Here is a 17,731-nt window from a genome sequence, read left to right as displayed (position 1 = left end):
TAACAATAACGCTTCTTAACAAGGCATATAAACTTAGAAAGGTTTCCTCAATATCTTCAAGTCATTGAGAGAGACTGACTCCCTTCTTGACTAATTCAGTTGGGGCCTTGGGGACAGATGCTGTTGGGAGACTTTGATCAATAAGTTTTACATGTGAGGGAGGAAGATGACCATGATGATGATGATGATGATGATGTGTGTGAGTCTGCTTGTGAAATGCTCTCTTGCTTCACAGGACTGTCAGACTGCAGGTGTGGACTGATAGAACACTTTTGTCCGCCAGGCTCTTTGTGTTATTTGTACAACCCAAACATCTGAAGTTGTTCAACCAATTATGTTACCCTTTCAGCTCACAGTATATATATCATGAGTTTTGCTTCACTGCTGCTTTCAACGCCTCCTTCTGAAAATCTTTCTCTCGTGTTTTTAAGGCGAAACAAGCAAAAGAATTGTTTTTCATGCTTTGGTCGATTTTGGGCTATTTTGCTTTAACATGTCTTCTTTCAGACTAGTGGAAAGAAAACATCCAAAACTCACGCTTATATGTTGATTTCACTATTTTGTCTATTTACATCTGTAGATTTCTCCTCAATTCACCAATAGTCAGCAATAGATAATGCCTAATTTGCATATTTTAACATATTCACCTGTAGTGTCTTGCAAAGAGAATGGACTTTTGTACATTGTCTCACACTTCAGTAGCACTTACATACACCACACTTTCATTCATATCTAATTATATTTAGATATAATTAAGGTTTTTACAGATGGCTTTGTTCATACATTATTCATAGACTGATTTATAGAACTTTTTATTCCTGAAAACATGTGGAAAATCAATTTTATTTTGTCCTCTGGCTGTTGACAGTATTTTCTGATCTATTGAGTGATGCAAAATGATATCCAAAATTCTCTCAGTAAAACCCCCTTGATTCTAACATGTGCTATCTATTAGTTAATTGTTTTACCCTTTTCACCTAGGGTGTCTCGCCTTAAATACAGACCTTTGAGACACATCCAAAATTACAGCGTTTTTCTCTACCTAGAGCAAATTCGTACTGATTTTTGCTCACCACGTAAGTGTCCAATCATGGGAGATTCTTTATACTCCCTGTAGTTACCTGAAAAAACTGCTTGTCTTCAGAGCTGGAATTGATTTCAATTTTGCACGCGCTCCGAAGTGTTGCCATTGACAAAGAACCTACTCAGCCCAAATATTTAAGAAAGCCACAGCAGCTGATGATCAGTAAGCTGCAAAGCTGCTCGAGTGTGTGTGGGAGCCTGATTCCGTCCCCTATCAGTGACCCCATTAGGGGTTAGGAAGCATGGGGCTGAAGCTATTTGTTCCTTGTTTTGTCGGATCGTTGCTTTGCCCACAGATACACAGGGAGGATGAGCGCATCCTGACCCCTCACACACCTCAATTTGTAACCCTCCAACAAAATGACAGATAATAACCCTGCACACACACACACACACACACACACACTCTCTCTCTCTCTCTCTCTCTCTCTCTCTCTCTCGTTAGACTCATTTTTTTGGGGTGAAAATGTTGCGCGTTAGAATAGGAGTGGAAAACACAACACGATAGAAACTAGTGTTAGGAGGAAGAGAAAAGAAGAGAATTCTCCTGGTTTAGTAAATAGCACCGGCAGATAACTGTAAATGTGTTTCCACTGTGATGCAAGGGGAGGCATCCATCTTTATCTGAAAACAGCAGGAGCTGGCAAACTGGTGTAGTCACTCGGCGAGGTGAGAGATGGAGGCAGGTAGTGAAGGAGCAAGAGAATGAGAGAAAAAGAAGGATTTGTGTGATACCATGCTGTTTCTTTTCTCTCCGCTTACTTTTGTTTGCTTTCCTCCCTTTTATTGTTTGTGTTTTGTTTGCATGTAGCCTTTTTCTCTTTCTCTTTGTTCTCTCCTGCTTTATTTCTTATCTTGGCACTCCCCTATTTTTCGGCACACCCTCGGGCAGTGTCTCATTCTCGTTCTCCCTCTTTCCCCCTCCACCCGTCTCTCCCTCTCTTCACCCAATTAGGCCTAATGGAATAGTGGCCTAATGACAAGGACCCTGGGGAACAAACACATTTAGACTCGCCTCCAGCCGCCACCAGAGACACATACACACCAGCGACTCTACTGATCTCCATTTAATACCAGTTGACGAGACAAATTAGCCACAGGAGGGAGACAAATTAGTCAGAGGAGGAAGACTGGTGCATAGACTCTTCTTTTTCCTGGATTCTCAGATTTCGGTCAACTGGCCACAGGCAGGATTGAATTTGCCGTTAAAAAAACCATTATTATAAAAGTTTGGCGTGAGGTGCATGTTGCACTTTGACCACTTTTCACATCAGCTGAAAATGTTTTTATTAACAGTATCTAATCAAAATCAATTAATTCTACACATACAGAAACACACACCCACACAAGGGTTGGCGTTTGATTTTCATATAATCCAATAGATGATCCGATCGCCATGGGTCAACGGCATCACGGCATTGTAATCTTATCTTTAACATCACAGTCCAAATCATATCCACAACGCTAACTACTATGTGTGGTGTCAGATCCACGGAAAAGAGACAGTAAGCTGGCACTACCAGAAACATCTGTAAATGCAGAACTGAATCTTAGTTCTGATTGTTAATTAAAGTTAATTAGAAAATGCCTTAATAGCAGTGCAAAAAAAAAATTGTGCAATCGGCACAAGCCTAACACACACGCACACATACTCACACATACACACACTGTATGTTGATTTGATGAATGAGCCTCTAAATATGAGCACCCTGACATGATCACAGAGGGGAGTGACAGCATTGATTAGCACTGAGGTAACGCTGAGAACGTCTTTTCACCGCTAGCGTTTAATTGGACATGGTTTTGTGTTTGTGTGTAGGGCATGAATTTCAGGTATTTGCATTTTTGTAAAAATTGTCTACAAGTTGTACAAAATGTGTACATCATCATCATCACACTCATCTCTCTCTCTCAGCTTCTCTCCTGTCATTCAGTCTGTTGGCAATTTAGTTGCACTGTTGTGTTTATGACACATTAACCTACTGTTGAGTTGTTATTCACGAATCCCAGTATGGCATTGAAAAACACACACACACACACACACACATCAGATAATTAGAGACATCCACATAGTCACACTCGTAGTAACACCAAACACACACACACACACACACACACACACACACACACACACACACACCTCTCTCAGGTGTCAGTACGGGATTGCTGTGATCTCATCAGTGGGTTTCACCTCGCTCTTTCTTCGTAGTCCAATCAGCCGTCATTATGTTCAAATATTCACATCTCAATATGTCATCGCTGCAGGACCGGCCCATCCACAGTGGATGAGGTCAACAGGGGACATGCTTGTATTTCTGCAATTAGGCTTCATCTAATCATGAATGGGACCTCATGTAGCCCGTTTATTGGGTGGACTGTAGTTAGCATACTTTCAAGTCAGTTTGCAGTCATTAGCAGAATTTAAACTGCTGTAGATGTCTCAACGGAATGCCCAAAAGTATCGGGAATGCTTTAAAATGATGGTCGAGAAATTATGTTCAAATGCTTTTAAACTGCATCAGCAAATGTTTTAAAGGGAATATTATACCACCCGGATTACACATTTTTGTCAATATAATGAGAGAACTTTCTTTTTTTTAAAGATTTTTTTTGCCTTTATTGCACAGTTGACAGTGAAGAGGCCTCCAGGAAGTGGGGGGAATATAACCAGCAAGTTGCAGTTATGTGGCATGCGTTAGAACCATCCGGCTACCAATGCACTTAGTGTTGTTTTAACAAACATATCCGCAAAATATTTATTAATATTATTTTTCTCCCCATAATATCTGCCACTAAAGAATGATGTTTAGACCATAACCAGATAATTTGGTTATGGTTAGTGAATGATACTGGTCTCGGTTCAATTTAAAAGCCCAGACTGATTCAAAACTTTATTCAATATTTAACCAAAAACAGGAACAAAAAACATGTCAAAACAAAATGTTTTAGTAGCCTGAACCTTACCACATGCTGGATTCAGAATGTTACCAAAGCCCTTTTTTGTTTTATTTGTAACTGTAGTGTTTAGTGTGAATAGACCTACAGTAGGCTCCACATACCCAAGAGAAGTTGTGCAACGAAGCAATCTATATGCAAATATTCAATGGTGTAAACATGTGATGATCTATCTTTGGATTGATTGATTGACCTGCTGAAACACACAGGTATGCGCATCCTGGTGAACCTGCTGCTAGACACTCTACCCATGCTAGGCAATGTGCTGCTGCTCTGCTTCTTCGTCTTCTTCATCTTCGGCATCATCGGTGTGCAGCTGTGGGCGGGTCTACTGAGGAACCGCTGCTACCTGGAGGAGAACTTCAACCTGTGAGTAAAACACTGTAGAGGTGTGTGTGTGTGTGTGTGTGTGTGTGTGTGTGTGTGTGTGTGTGTGTGTGTGTGTGTGTGTGTGTGTGTGTGTGTGTGTGTGTGTGTGTGTGTTATGCCAATGCCTTTGTGTCACAAATTAAAAAGTGATGATAAGGGAAAGAAGATGTGGCCCTGCCCTCAAACCTCACCTACTGTATATGCTTCCCATTCTTCTACCTTCCATCAGTCATATTCAAAAAAGTCATTACGGAATGGTATATTGAAAATTATATATTGAATGTACAGTAAAATGTACAGTTTGTCCTGTTCGCGTATGAGCGTACCATCTTGCTATAGCTTTCCTTTTCACGTGGATTTCATTCATGTTATGTATTTTACTTTTCTCCCTACATTAGCATAACTCTTCTAGCAGTTCAACCTAGTCCTCTTTCCATCTCTCTCGCTCACGCTTCAAAGCAACAGTAAGAGTACAGCTTTTCCCAGTTTGCAACTAAGAACGTGATTAGATTCCAGCTGCATTCCTCCATATTCATGAGCCTACATGACAGCATCGCCTACTGTGAGTGAGTGACATTCAGCAGTATTCAGGAGGGTTTGATTTCATCACGTTCTCTCAGTTTCCCTTTTTTTCATGCTGGCATCAGCTGGCTAGAAAGGCCCCTGCCCCTGATGTGTTCGTTCTAATATAAAGCCGTGTATATACTACTCTGTGCCTTCTGTCTCCGGTTGTGCTGACACAGCGTCTACTAATGACAGATCTTATAGCCGGATGAAACCGGACACGTGTCTGTTAGCTGACACAGTCCTGCCTGCTTTGTCCTCACCTTAAACTTGAGAGGCGCCGTTAACTGTAACAACCTCTACAGTAATCACTTCACATGGTGACTTAAGCCAATGTTTTCTACATGTATCGTCACCGGGCTAAAAGGGTGATATAGTGATTACGACTCCACTTTGACTTTCTTATGTGGCGTAAAGCAAAAAGACAATTTTGACCAGGAGGATCGGTAGACGACTGCAAAGTTGTTGTCCAGCGTTAGAAAACATTTCCTTCCTGTAGGCTGATCGGCAGATTGTTGCTTATTATTTAATCAAAGTATTATTTTGCATATTATTTTGGAGCATTTTACTAACACATTATGCAGATTTGTCAGGGTGCTTGAGTGCTTAATTAAAAAGCTTGTAGTGAGTTAGTGCTTGAGGGCTATTATGCTAAATAAAGGGCTAACGTTAGCGCTCTGAGGGGTTATAATAGAGTGGGCTGAGTGTCGCAGTCAAGTGCAGCATTCACTTTGCCATTTTACACCCTTGCTCTTTTGATCTCTACCTTTCTCTCTGCATGCCTTATTCTGCCTTATTTTTCCTTTGAGCTTTATTCTTTTATTTATTTATTAAGCCTGTTTCCCTTCTTATTATCTTTAACCTAACAGTTCATTTTGACTACCTCTGATCCTTATGTATTTCTGCAAGTTGAAAAAGAAATACATAGAGAGCAAGGGCGATTTGTTGTGCAGACACGTTCACACCTCTGAGCTGCCACATTTCAAAACATATCTTACACTAGTGGCCACACAGTGGAAGCCAACGGCACTTCAAAAAACATTTTTATCATAAAGTGAAGCTTTTTTTCTCCTACTATATCTGTTTTATATGGTGTGTTCTCCTTTGTGCCATGCCATCTTCCCCTCCCAACTGTCCCAGAGTCTCATTTAATATGATTCCTGGAAACTGTCTCTTTTTTTCTGCTACAATGTAGCCTTGATCCCTCCCTTCGTTTCGCTCTCCATTGGCAGGTGTGTTCTCAGTGTGATGCCAGGTTTTGCTGTGCCATGCTGTGCGATGCCAAGTCACCGGCAGGGGGGCAACAGGCTTCATTCATGCTCCACTACTCTGACAGGGTCCCCCCCCCCCCCCCCCTCTCTCTTTCTCTCTTCCTGGCTTTAAGTCTTAATCCCTTCCTCCGATGTAGCGCACTTGACAACGTTTCACTTATTTCTTTTATGTCCATCTCTGTTGTCAGTCCCTTGTGTCCTCCATTGAATTGCATAAACTGCGCTGTGAGTGAGTCAGTGTAAGCTGTGTGTGTCTCAGTACATACCTGTAAACTTTGCCAATCAATGCCTGGTTTCTAAGCCACTCTCAATGGGGAGTGGTATAGCTTGATAGGTCCACTGTTACTATCGATCCTGGAATTAGTGTGCATGCATGTGTGGGGTTTCTGTTGAGGTAAAAGGAGAGAATCACCTCTCGTATGTCAGCGGTATCTATCCCGCTATTGACTGGGGGAGGCAGGGGAGGGACAATTGGAAATTAGAAAATTGCAGAGACAGGGAATGGGGGAGATGAGTGAAAGTGAGAGAGAGAGGAGGGGGGACTGAAAGGGAGAGCAAAGGAGAGGAAGAAAGAGAGGAAAATGGGACAAACATTTAAGAAGAGGAGACAAACATAGGAGCATAAAGATGGAGTGAAGGAGTTTAGCTGTTAAATGCACTATAAGCCAAGGTTGTACTGCGTACGTATGCATGAGCTTGGGGTGTATGTGAGTATATATATAAGGGTAAGCAGGTGTGTGGATTAAATATGATTTGCGCTTAGCCACTCTTTTCCTGATAAGTCTCCCCCTGTGCAAAAAAAATGTAAAATGAGAGAGGAGACTGCTGTGTAGTGAGAAACGGGGATAAAATGTGAGAAAAAAAAACAATAGAAAGACAGCAAAAGGAGGGCTGAAGTGTGAGACAGAGACAGTGCAATGAGTAAATACGGTAGGTCGAGTGACCCTGAATGTGTGTGTTCAGTAATGGGCCTGCTGATGGAGAGGGTCTATTTTTGTCCTCTCCATGCCCAGACCTTGGTATGAGCATCCACACCGTGCCGTCATTTACTCTAGTCATGTCTGATCTCACACACACACACACACACACACACACACACACACACACACACACACACACACACACACACACACACACACACCCCTAACAGGGCTCGCTGACTGGCTCAGTCAGTGTTGGTTTTCCCTAAATGTTGCATTGGTTTAATGCTATTTGTGTTTGCTTATTGCTATTTCTTTAAATTATTTAACTTTCAATCAATTGCTTTGAATTTAACATGTTATTAACATTGTTGTCTTGGAGGCAAGAGAGCTTTGAATGCTTCATTTTGTTCTTCTTCTGTTTATTTGGTATTTGTAATCAAATGTGTCTATATACTCACAATGGCCCCATCAGCTCATAACCAAAGCAATGGCAGCTGTCCCTTTAAATACATCCACAGAGGCAGATAAGCCTGAGTCCCCTGGATATGAAGTGAAAGACAGACTCTTTGGCATGCTTCCATTAAAACTGAGAGGTACGAGAGCTGTGTCAGGAAATGATGAGGTGCTTCAGATGGTGGCAATCAGTTAGATTCAGAGTTTGGAGATGTGTGTCATTACGTTTGGCAGGAATCAGACACTCACTCACTCACTCACTCACTCACTCACGAGGGAGCGAATGAGTTCAGTGACGGTGTGTATGTGTGTAATATAGGTGTCAATGCATGAGAGTGTAATTTGTTTTTCTGCTGATTTCATGCGAGGGCACACACACACACACACACACTCTCACACACAGTTTCCACATGACTTAGTTTACATGATTAAACAATCTGTTATCTGGTGCTTAACATACTCATCTCCAATGATGCGCTTGTCAATTGGTTAGTTAGCTCAGTAAATAGCATTTTCATTTCTGTTTTGCCTGTACCTTTGCCTACAGAGTATACAGCTGCTTCTGTATCAGGACATCCCACAAGCATACAGATACATGAAGAGAGAATGGCCTGTTTAGAAGAAGAACAAATCATATGTTACTGGTGGAAGGCTCTTGTCAGAGCGACCCTCCAGTGACCTCGTGGTACTCCTTCAAATCCTTCACTTGTGAACCCATTGCATCCGAGGGAGCATTTAACATCCCGTTGTAAAGCACTTGTAGTATTTGCTAGAATGGCTGCAAAAGAGTGCAGTTCTTTACGTCTCGTTTGAGTAGTTCTACGAGAACATTGAAGGCAAAGGTGTTCATATATGGTAAATGGTGCAAAATAATTCTTTTGACGCATTGATAGAGGTTTGAAACGCTGGCATCAGGGCTCCTCTGGGTTTTTGAGAACGGATGTATTAGTTCCAACCCTTCCAACCAGGAGAAAAACAAAACAAAAGATATGAGGAAGAAAGAACACATTAGCTGCTGTGGGTTTCAGTGACCCTCCTGAGACGGCAAAGTCAACTGAAAGGGGGGAAAACAAAATTGAATCAAGTTCTCTGGTTCTCTGACTAACAAAGTTTATAATAGAGTAGTTTATAAACTCTGAGCAACAATGTCTGCTGTGCAACTTTAGGTTGCTTATTTAAAGTGGCAATCTGAAACATACTTTTCTTTTCCAAGCTAGAGGACTAGATGTAATGGAAGGTGCTGCTTGATTTCTCCTCAAGCCACTCATTTTGCCAACGTCACGACCTCACCCCTGTTTACCACACCTGTCAGCACGCCTTCGCTTTTCTGCACTAGCTGTAGGCGATGTTCGTTAGTTCACTGCTGGGTCAGGTTTTTCTCTCAAAATCATGTACTGTATCTTTCACACCTCCATACTGATTAATGTATTAGTCTAGTAAGGTCAGCAGCTTCTGGATCTTCCTCTTTCTCGTGTATGTGTTAAAAAATATATGTGAAAAAATTAAATATATATATATATTTTTTTGTGTTTATATATGTGAGTGAAAAGGGAAGAGAGCCTTTACTGTTCATGCTGTATCATTTGCATTTCTTTGTTCACCCTTTAATGATGCAGTTGTCCCACAGGTTTGGTTGAATACTTCACATTCTCCTCTCTTGGTGTTCATGAAACACTAATATATTATGTACTATATTATGTATACAGATTTGATTCCATGACCAACAAACTTATTTTCTCACGTTGTCCCGCCCCCAGCTCTTCAGGTATGACCCTGCCTGCTCCGTACTACCAGCCAGATGAGAACGACGAACGGCCCTTCATCTGCTCCCTGGCGTCTGACAATGGAATCATGTCGTGTGCTGATGTGCCGGCGAGGCGCGAAGGAGGACGCACATGCTGCCTGGACAGGGAGGACGCTCTCCACAGACAGGCTCTGGGTTTGAGTCCTGAGCCGCTGGCCAACGGTAGCGGTGCCGGGGAAGCAGTGGGTCTGTGCATCAACTGGAACCAGTACTACACTCGATGCCACACAGGAAGTACTAACCCCCACAAAGGTGCCATCAACTTTGATAACATTGTGTACGCCTGGATCGTCATTTTTCAGGTATGGTCCATATGAGTTTGAAGACTGGTGAGGTTGGGCTGCTGATCTTGTAATATGATAAATCTGAATATATATCTTTTTTTAAGATGGATCGTAAAGTTATTAAAAGATTAGATTCCAACAATAGTGCTTGTTATTAAAAAGGCTGACGCTATTTCGATCAAATAATTGCTTTTGAACACAAGATGTTTTTTGATCTCTTGAACTATTCAAATCCAATCATTCTTCATAGATTTAATTAAATTTGATTCACTTAAACACCGATTCAACATTTTGTATTTGACTGCTGCACAAGTTTGCAATACTATTCTTTCAGCTGAGCAAACCCTGTCACATTAACTTGTAAATATTTGTTTCTTAACACAAATAATAATAATATAATAACCTTTCCTCTGAATGCAGGTGATCACTCTGGAGGGCTGGGTGGAGATCATGTATTATGTAATGGATGCCCATTCCTTCTACAACTTCATCTACTTCATTTTACTCATCATTGTAAGTAAAAATTCATTACCACATTTATTTTTAAATTAGTACGCTATATCCCTACCAGCTGACGCATCTAGTGTACAGTATGTTCTGATGATTTTAAAATAGCTAAATAAATAATGAAGTGTAACTGTAGTTAGACAATCTGGAGATGAAAACCCTGTATAACATTTCCAATATGTATGTGGACTCCTGCCATCAATGGATTGAATGAGGATATTTCCTGAGAATCGGATGGAAGTGTTAATAGACTTAACATAATAATAGACATAAAGGACAATCAATGTCTGAGGGAAAGAGGTGGATGTTATGGAATTTATCTTTGGTGACGAGTACGAAAAAAGGGGGAGCAGAGGGGGAAGGACAGTTGAAGGGGAGGAGAAAATGTGTATCCAAAAGAGAAAAATGATATCTGCACACTGTGTGTGTAGGAGCTAGATCAGCTTGTTGTGTGTCTTGCCAGATGGCGGCACAATATAGGTTCTTTAATTCTGCATTTACATGCCATTGGCTGTCTGCAAAACCTGCATTCAGTCACTCTGTAGCAGCAGACGTAAAATAAAAGTTCCAGAGGTGAAAAACAATGAGAAATAGAGAGTCCTTTGTAAAGCTTGAAAGTGAGAACAAGAAAATACCAGAGAGGAAATGAGATGCGAGGAGAACTTCAAAATGATAGTGAAGAAAGACAAGTGAGAGTTAATGAATGGAGTGAATACACCAATCAGTCACGAGCTCACTGAGCGTTTTTCCACACTGGAATATAATGAAAAGGAACCACACTTAAACAGTCTCCCCACAGACTTCGTCATCACAACACAGTGCTTATTAGGCTCCGGAGATCTTTGGCATCAGCGACTGCAGCTTTAAATTTCATCCCTTCTTTGGCAGATCTGACCTGAGGGTGTCATTCCCAGTGTAAACACCTTTTGGCACCCAAAGATAGCTGACATGGAGTCACAGTGTAATCGCTTTTGCCTGGTTTATGCTGCTACATTGATCACAATCTCATGGCCTGTGGATTGTTTAGCCCGATGCTTCAGTCATAGTAATACCCAGCGCAGAGTACATACAATTGAGCTGAACAGCTGATGGCATCCTGGTCTGAAGTCAAACTTTGTGTTTCAATGTACAGAGCTCAAGAGCTGACAACCAGGCAGACACACATGCTGCCTTTGCGGTACACGATTGATTGACACAAATGTGCCACTCCTTTTCAGCTTCCTCGCCAGGCTCCAGTCTGTTTCGGCAACTCGTAGTCAAAGGTCCTATGGGATGCCATAGAAGTGTTGCTGATACTACAAGAAGTTTTCAGTCAGGCACTTCCATGAGTCCCAAAAGGTGTTAATCACACAGTGAGGGTCACCTTGCCTCTCTCGTTCTGTATCGTTTTGTAGTTATTCTGTTTCTTTCTGTGTGGGCGTTTTGTCATTATGAAGTTTCAGTACCGTGTGCTTTAAGCTTGTTAGTTGATCCTGTATAAGCTTTTGTTCCCAGATACAAAACTCAGGTTGACCTCCACAGTGTCAAACAGACTCTCAACTCTATCTGCTCGATACTTAATACATACTGTCAAGTGCGCAACCGAAGAGTCTTTATTGGTGTCACATTGAAGAGTGTGAGTAAATGGATTAAAGTGACTTATAGCTCAGTGGGGGCAGTTATTGGGAAGGTGTGTGTGTGTGTGTGTGTGTGTGTGTGTGTGTGTGTGTGTGTGTGTGTGTGTGTGTGTGTGTGTGTGTGTGTGTGTGTGTGTGTGTGTGTGTGTGTGTGTGAGTGAAAGAGAGAATATGTATAAATGTATGTGATGGCTGCTGTATGGAATCACATAGACATAAAGTAAGCCTGCCATCTTAATTTGTGTATGTGAGTGTGTGATCACACATGCTTTTGTCTGTACGAGTGAGAACGTACGTGTGTGTGTGCGTGTGTGTGTGTGTGTGTGTGTGTGTGTGTGTGTGTGTTTGCATGCATGCATAATGCAGTGATCATCTGAATGCATGATATTGGACTGCCCTCCCTGATTATGCGCAAAGCTGTCTACTGATCAGAATCACGGAATACTGTAGACACACACACACACACACACACACACACACACACACACACACACACACACACAGAAGCAAGCCTGGAGGGAAATCAAAGGCCCACACACCTGCAGACCTGCTTTGACCCAAAGGACACAGATGGGCATCTCTCCTCCCTCTCTTCCTCCCTGCTATGTTTCCTCTCTCTATCTCTGGAGTCGCTCCTTCTTTTTTTTTTATTCCTCCCAGCTTCTCCAGTCTCTCCTTCACCTCGCCCTGCATCTTTGATCATTCTAGATGAAAGTCTATAGGTGGACGGTCATTAAGTTTGGATTTTTATATCTGTGCATATTTTATTGAGCGTTCCAGCTCCAGATGTTTTGGCCCTGTAGGTGTATATGGGCGTCTGTGTGTGTTCTCGATATGTGTCTGTTTGAGCTCTTTGTCCGAGGAGAAACGGCGAAACATGTTTGGATTTGTAATGAACAAAACTGAGACTCTGCCACAAGCTGCCCTATCCATCCAGCAGTCTGGTTTTTGAGTTGTTCGGCATTAGCGAATATTGATCCAACCATTGTTCCATATCCAGCTCAGTGTAGTCCAATAAAAGTCATTTCAGCTGTCCTGTAGTGATTCCCATTACTGCCACTAAAAGGGTCAGCCACGTACCATCCACAGTGCACCCCATCTCCTCTCTGCTACTATCCCCCCCAACCCTCACTTTGACTTATTTTAAGAAAATACAAGCTCTTTTAAAAAAAGAGAGTAACAAATATAGATGTTGTGATGGATCAAGAAATGTTCGTTAGAAGCATTGTGCAGCATGGGAGAAAAGTAAAGAAAGATATTGAGTTGGAGTAGAGGTGGGAGGAAAAGTTAAGTCAGTGAATGAAAGAAGAGTAAGATGGATGGACGCTGAACTGTGCTTTGGGCATGTGTTGGCTCCGTCTGCTCCAATCAGCCTCGGTTTGGTGGGAAGCCAGGCCTCAGAGACCTTTAACATGTGTCCTATCATATCTACAGGGGGATTGGCACACATTGTTAGAATCGGCCAGTGTGAGAGCTTGAAGTCTGTATTTACCATTGGGAAATCACAAATACATATTTCATGTTTCTTAAATGAGCAATATCTGCTTTAGCCAAAAGTCTGATTATTTAAATAAGCCACTGCACTGGTACTTATTGTTTTTAGTAGGGTTGCCTCTGGGTTAAGTTTGTTAAATCTTGATTTCTGCACTTACTCTTTACCAACTTTCTTTTCTACAGAACAAGTCATTCTTCAGGCTACATAGTCGCTCTTTTTCCCCGCAGTAATTTTCCATTGTTTGCACTCGCTTTATCTCACTTCATGTATTGCTCATCTTGACTCACCCAACAAGTCCCACCTGCATACGGTCTGTAACTTTTTGTTCCTTCTTCCACACCCATCCAGATTGGTTCATTCTTCATGATCAACCTGTGCCTGGTGGTTATCGCCACCCAGTTCTCGGAGACCAAACAGCGGGAACACCAGCTGATGCAGGAGCAAAGGGCACAGTGCCTGTCATCCTCCACCCTGGCCAGCATGGCTGAGCCAGGAGATTGCTACGAGGAGATCTTCCAGCTGGTGTGCCACGTCCTCCGCAAGGCTAAGAGGAGATCGGCGGCTCTCTACTACACGCTGAGGGGCAAACCCCCGCCAGCTGGACAAGGCAGGGGTAACAGGCGTGGTGGAGGGAACGTGAACGGAGAGCGGCATCATTCCAGGCACCCAAAAAGTGAGTAGGAGGGTCTCAGTGAATGACATGTGAATGTGTCGTATGTGACATTTTACATTTTCATTTCAGGCAACATATGTAATTGTTTAACAGTATGAGTTGAATATGTTTTAGTTACTTGAAAAGACATTGTGACGACCTGACATGATCGTGTAATTCACGCCCACATAATGGATGGTAAGTTAAATGAAATATGGTACGGCCACCAACTAGGTGTGACTACAATCGTCAGCTTGCACTGTCCTGTTCAAAATCCAATTTTTAAACTTTTGCAACAATTACAAATACTCGTATCCTGTATATTTTGCATCGCAAAAGAACTAAATTCCACATATAGTCTTTTTTTATATAGTCTTTTTTTTAATTTTTATTCCCATCTCTCTAGCATCACAATGTCCACACCAGAACAAGCAAGACAACGGCTCTCAGCCACTTGCTAACTCCATCAGTCTGGCCGTCCCTCAGAACCCCGAGGACTGCCCTATATGTGCATTATCACTGAAAGAGGGGGTGAGGGCGGCGGGAGACTCCGCCAACGGGGAGGAACATGAGGAGGATGCAGTGAAAGAGACGGGCAAGGATGAGAACCATCTGGAGGAGAGGGGAGATGGAGAGAAGAAGAGGAAGAGGACGTGCTTTGGACATTGTAAAGACATTTGGAATGATATGAGGAGGAAACTTTGGGGCATTGTAGAGAGCAAGTACTTCAGCAGGGGCATAATGATCGCGATTCTCATCAACACGATCAGTATGGGCATCGAGCATCATAACCAGGTAAGATGATAGAGTTTATTCTATCACATAAACATTGTTACGACACTTTTAATGCAGTCACAATACGCCATTTACTGAAGAGAGGCCTTTTATTTTGAAACTCCTACCAGAGAGGGGTATACTGTGTTTGTGAAGTGATTTCAGATACCTGGAATACCTGGCCAAAGATAGTGAATGTTTTGGATATTGCCTCAACAAATGTATTCCCTTTAATCCTTTAGACTGGGGTACTGCAGTGTAAATAGATTGGTTAGCGTAATCATTTCTCACTCCCACGTATTACCTCAGCCTCAGCAGATGAAACCACTATCACTGCTGATGAAGCATTGCTACTAGAAATATCATAATAGCAGATGACATTCAGAAGGATATGTGTGGGAGTGGAGCATCACTGCCATGTCGTTTCCTGACAGAGGTGTAAACATTTAGCCTAGCGGCAGACTAAACCGGGCTGGCTTTTAACATTGGCCAGGCTCCTCAGAGACAGACAAGGCAGGTGTCTGAGAGCGAGAGTGGGAGAAGCCTGCCAACACTGCACATGCAAGTGTGCACACATAAACACACACCCATTTGTGTCCAGTGTGTGCAGCACATAAACAAATATCTTTTTATATTTGTGTGTATGCACCAACAGAAACTCATGCAGGTACATAGACAAGCTGTTACATAAAAGAGATTTTTCTTTTTCCTTCATTTCTCCCTCTCAACTCATGCCATTCTACTCCCTCCCTTGCTAATTTTACTTCCACTTCTCTGCCCTTATTTTCTCCCTAAATCCCTCTGTGCACCTTTCCTTTGCATGTTCCTTTCCCCACTCGCTCCTTTGTTCCTCGCTGTCTCCCTCCCTTCCGTCCTTCCCTCCTTACCCCAAGTGTCTCTACTGTCTGACTCTCTTTTACCTCCCTCAGTTTCAACCTCCGTCTCCCCACTTCTCTGTCTCTCTCTCTCTCTCTCTCTCTCTCTCTCTCTCTCTCTCTCTCTCTCTCTCTCTCTCTCTTATCCGCCCACGCACTCTTTGACAGCGTACAGAGTAGTTGCTTTCTCTCATCTCTGAAGACTCTAAAAATAAAACAAGGGTTGTGGGGAGGGGGGAAAGGAAGAGGAGGAGACGAGTGAGATGGGAAGAGCGAGGCAGACTCCCGTTACACAGCAGTTTTCAGCTCAATTCCCTGTGTGATTATGTGTCTGTGTGTGTGTGTGTGTGTGTGTGTGTGTGTGTGCGCACGTATGCAGAAACACACAAACACATTTGCATGCACACACTCGCAGACGCTTTGTCTGTCTGTCTCTTGAGTCTGTCTCTCCCTCCACAATTTCCACAGGCTGACACAGAAGCAGTGATACAAGTGGGTTTTTGCTTGGCAGAAAAAAAAAGTCTTCCGTCTTGCAATTTTGCTCTAAAACAGGAACTCTGAAGCTGATGTGCTTCTCCTCGAAAACGGACTAACCACAGGGTTGCCTTACTCGCACCACACCCTGCTTAGGGGAAATGTTCATGTCAAGTGTGTGGTTTCAAATAAAAAATAAAATAAATGTTGCTCTCTGTAGGTATGGATCTTTGACTATCAAAGCTGTTTTTTTTTTCATATTTTGACTCAGTAAGTCATCGAATGATGTTGCATGTTGGCAAGTTTCAAGATGAGCGGCTATTTGCATTCATGTCATGTGTGTCTTTTGTCTGGACATCTCTGTGTGGAAAAGAAATTGGCACATTGGAATTCAGGCTTGGAAGTTGCAGCTCATGCATTCATATTCAAGCAACAGTCACACACTGACTGAAGACATACAAAAAAAGAAACAGGGAGAGGATATTTGTATGGGAGGATAACATATTATTTAAGACATGGATTATTAGGGAAAAATCTGCATCGGAGAAAACAGGTACAAGGACATGAGGAGAAACGGGGTTAGGAAATGACAAGAAGGAGAAAAGCAGAAAGGAGAAGGAGGATTGATGGTATTTTGTCTGATTTAAACTGTGGTGTCAAGAGCTGTGATGGTTCTGTCAATAGCAATACATCTCATATCCTGTGTTTGTCCCAGTGAGTGAGTTCTGCCCATAGGTCAAGGTGAAAGATGGCTCTTGAGGGATGAAACTCCATTTATCTCTACATTCCCTTTCTTCTAATACAACAGTAGTAGTGAGTAATGTCATCGTTTAAACTACCCCATAGTCCACAGATTGGTCCGGCTAGCTACTGCACCGAGCTCAAACGAGTCTCCAGCCCCGTGAATCATTTTGACTCTTCCTCACCTCTAATTGAGTATTCCCCTCTCCTCTCCTTTCCTCATGTCATCATCTACCTCTAAACAATCCCTTTGCTCGCTCCTCGGTTTCCCTCTCCTTCGGGCGAGTTCTTCCTCAACCGTTCTTCCTCCTTTGATCGACAGGAGGATATCGATTGGGTAGAGATGTGTCTGCCTGATAATGAGACTGAAAAAAAAGGGGACAGAGAAGTTACGGGGATGGAGATAGATCGGGAGAAAAAGCGGATTAGAGGAGGGGGAAGGCTGAGAGTGTGTTTTCCTCTGACATGGTTTGCTAACTTTGGCAGGGCGAACTGGTTATTTCTCCACCGGCTTTGAAACTGAAATTCACAGGGGGTATCTGAGAAGGCATCTGATCCATATCGTGCATAACACACATTCACTCACACAAAGAACACAGTCAGTAAGCGACACACCACACACAAACAAATGGAAATAAATCCGGGATTGACTGGAGAGTGTGTGTGTGTGTGTGTGTGTGTGTGTGTGTGTGTGTGTGTGTGTGTGTGTGTGTGTGTGTGTGTGTGTGTGTGTGTGTGTGTGTGTGTGTTTCTTTTGTGTTCTGTTCATAAACATATATATATGTTTTCCTTTGCCAATCCCAGATAACATGCTCCCCTCTTCAGCCAGTATATGACTCCATGTGCTGCACAGACAATACTCTCCATTCCCTTTCTCACTGTCCGATTTTT

At 42.5% G+C, this 17,731-nt stretch overlaps 1 protein-coding gene across 1 annotated transcript in view; it reads left to right on the top strand.

Annotated features, from left to right (window-relative positions):
- Positions 1 to 17,731, top strand: part of cacna1ia (calcium voltage-gated channel subunit alpha1 Ia) — a 154,643-nt gene that overhangs the window by 96,921 nt on the left and 39,991 nt on the right. Inside the window, exons 7-11 of the mRNA XM_068719177.1 lie at positions 4,248 to 4,407; positions 9,376 to 9,724; positions 10,127 to 10,219; positions 13,673 to 13,997; positions 14,383 to 14,771. Coding sequence (XP_068575278.1) covers positions 4,248 to 4,407; positions 9,376 to 9,724; positions 10,127 to 10,219; positions 13,673 to 13,997; positions 14,383 to 14,771 — 1,316 coding nt within the window. The remainder of the gene's footprint in view (positions 1 to 4,247; positions 4,408 to 9,375; positions 9,725 to 10,126; positions 10,220 to 13,672; positions 13,998 to 14,382; positions 14,772 to 17,731) is intronic.

The sequence above is a fragment of the Cebidichthys violaceus genome, unplaced genomic scaffold (genome assembly GCF_023349555.1).
Source record: "Cebidichthys violaceus isolate CVI_PGR_0920_01 unplaced genomic scaffold, fCebVio1.0.p SCAF_23, whole genome shotgun sequence".
NCBI classification, from domain to species: domain Eukaryota; kingdom Metazoa; phylum Chordata; class Actinopteri; order Perciformes; family Stichaeidae; genus Cebidichthys; species Cebidichthys violaceus.
The sequence above is the reverse complement of the archived record's forward strand: the minus strand, read 5'-3'. Positions and strand labels throughout refer to the sequence as shown.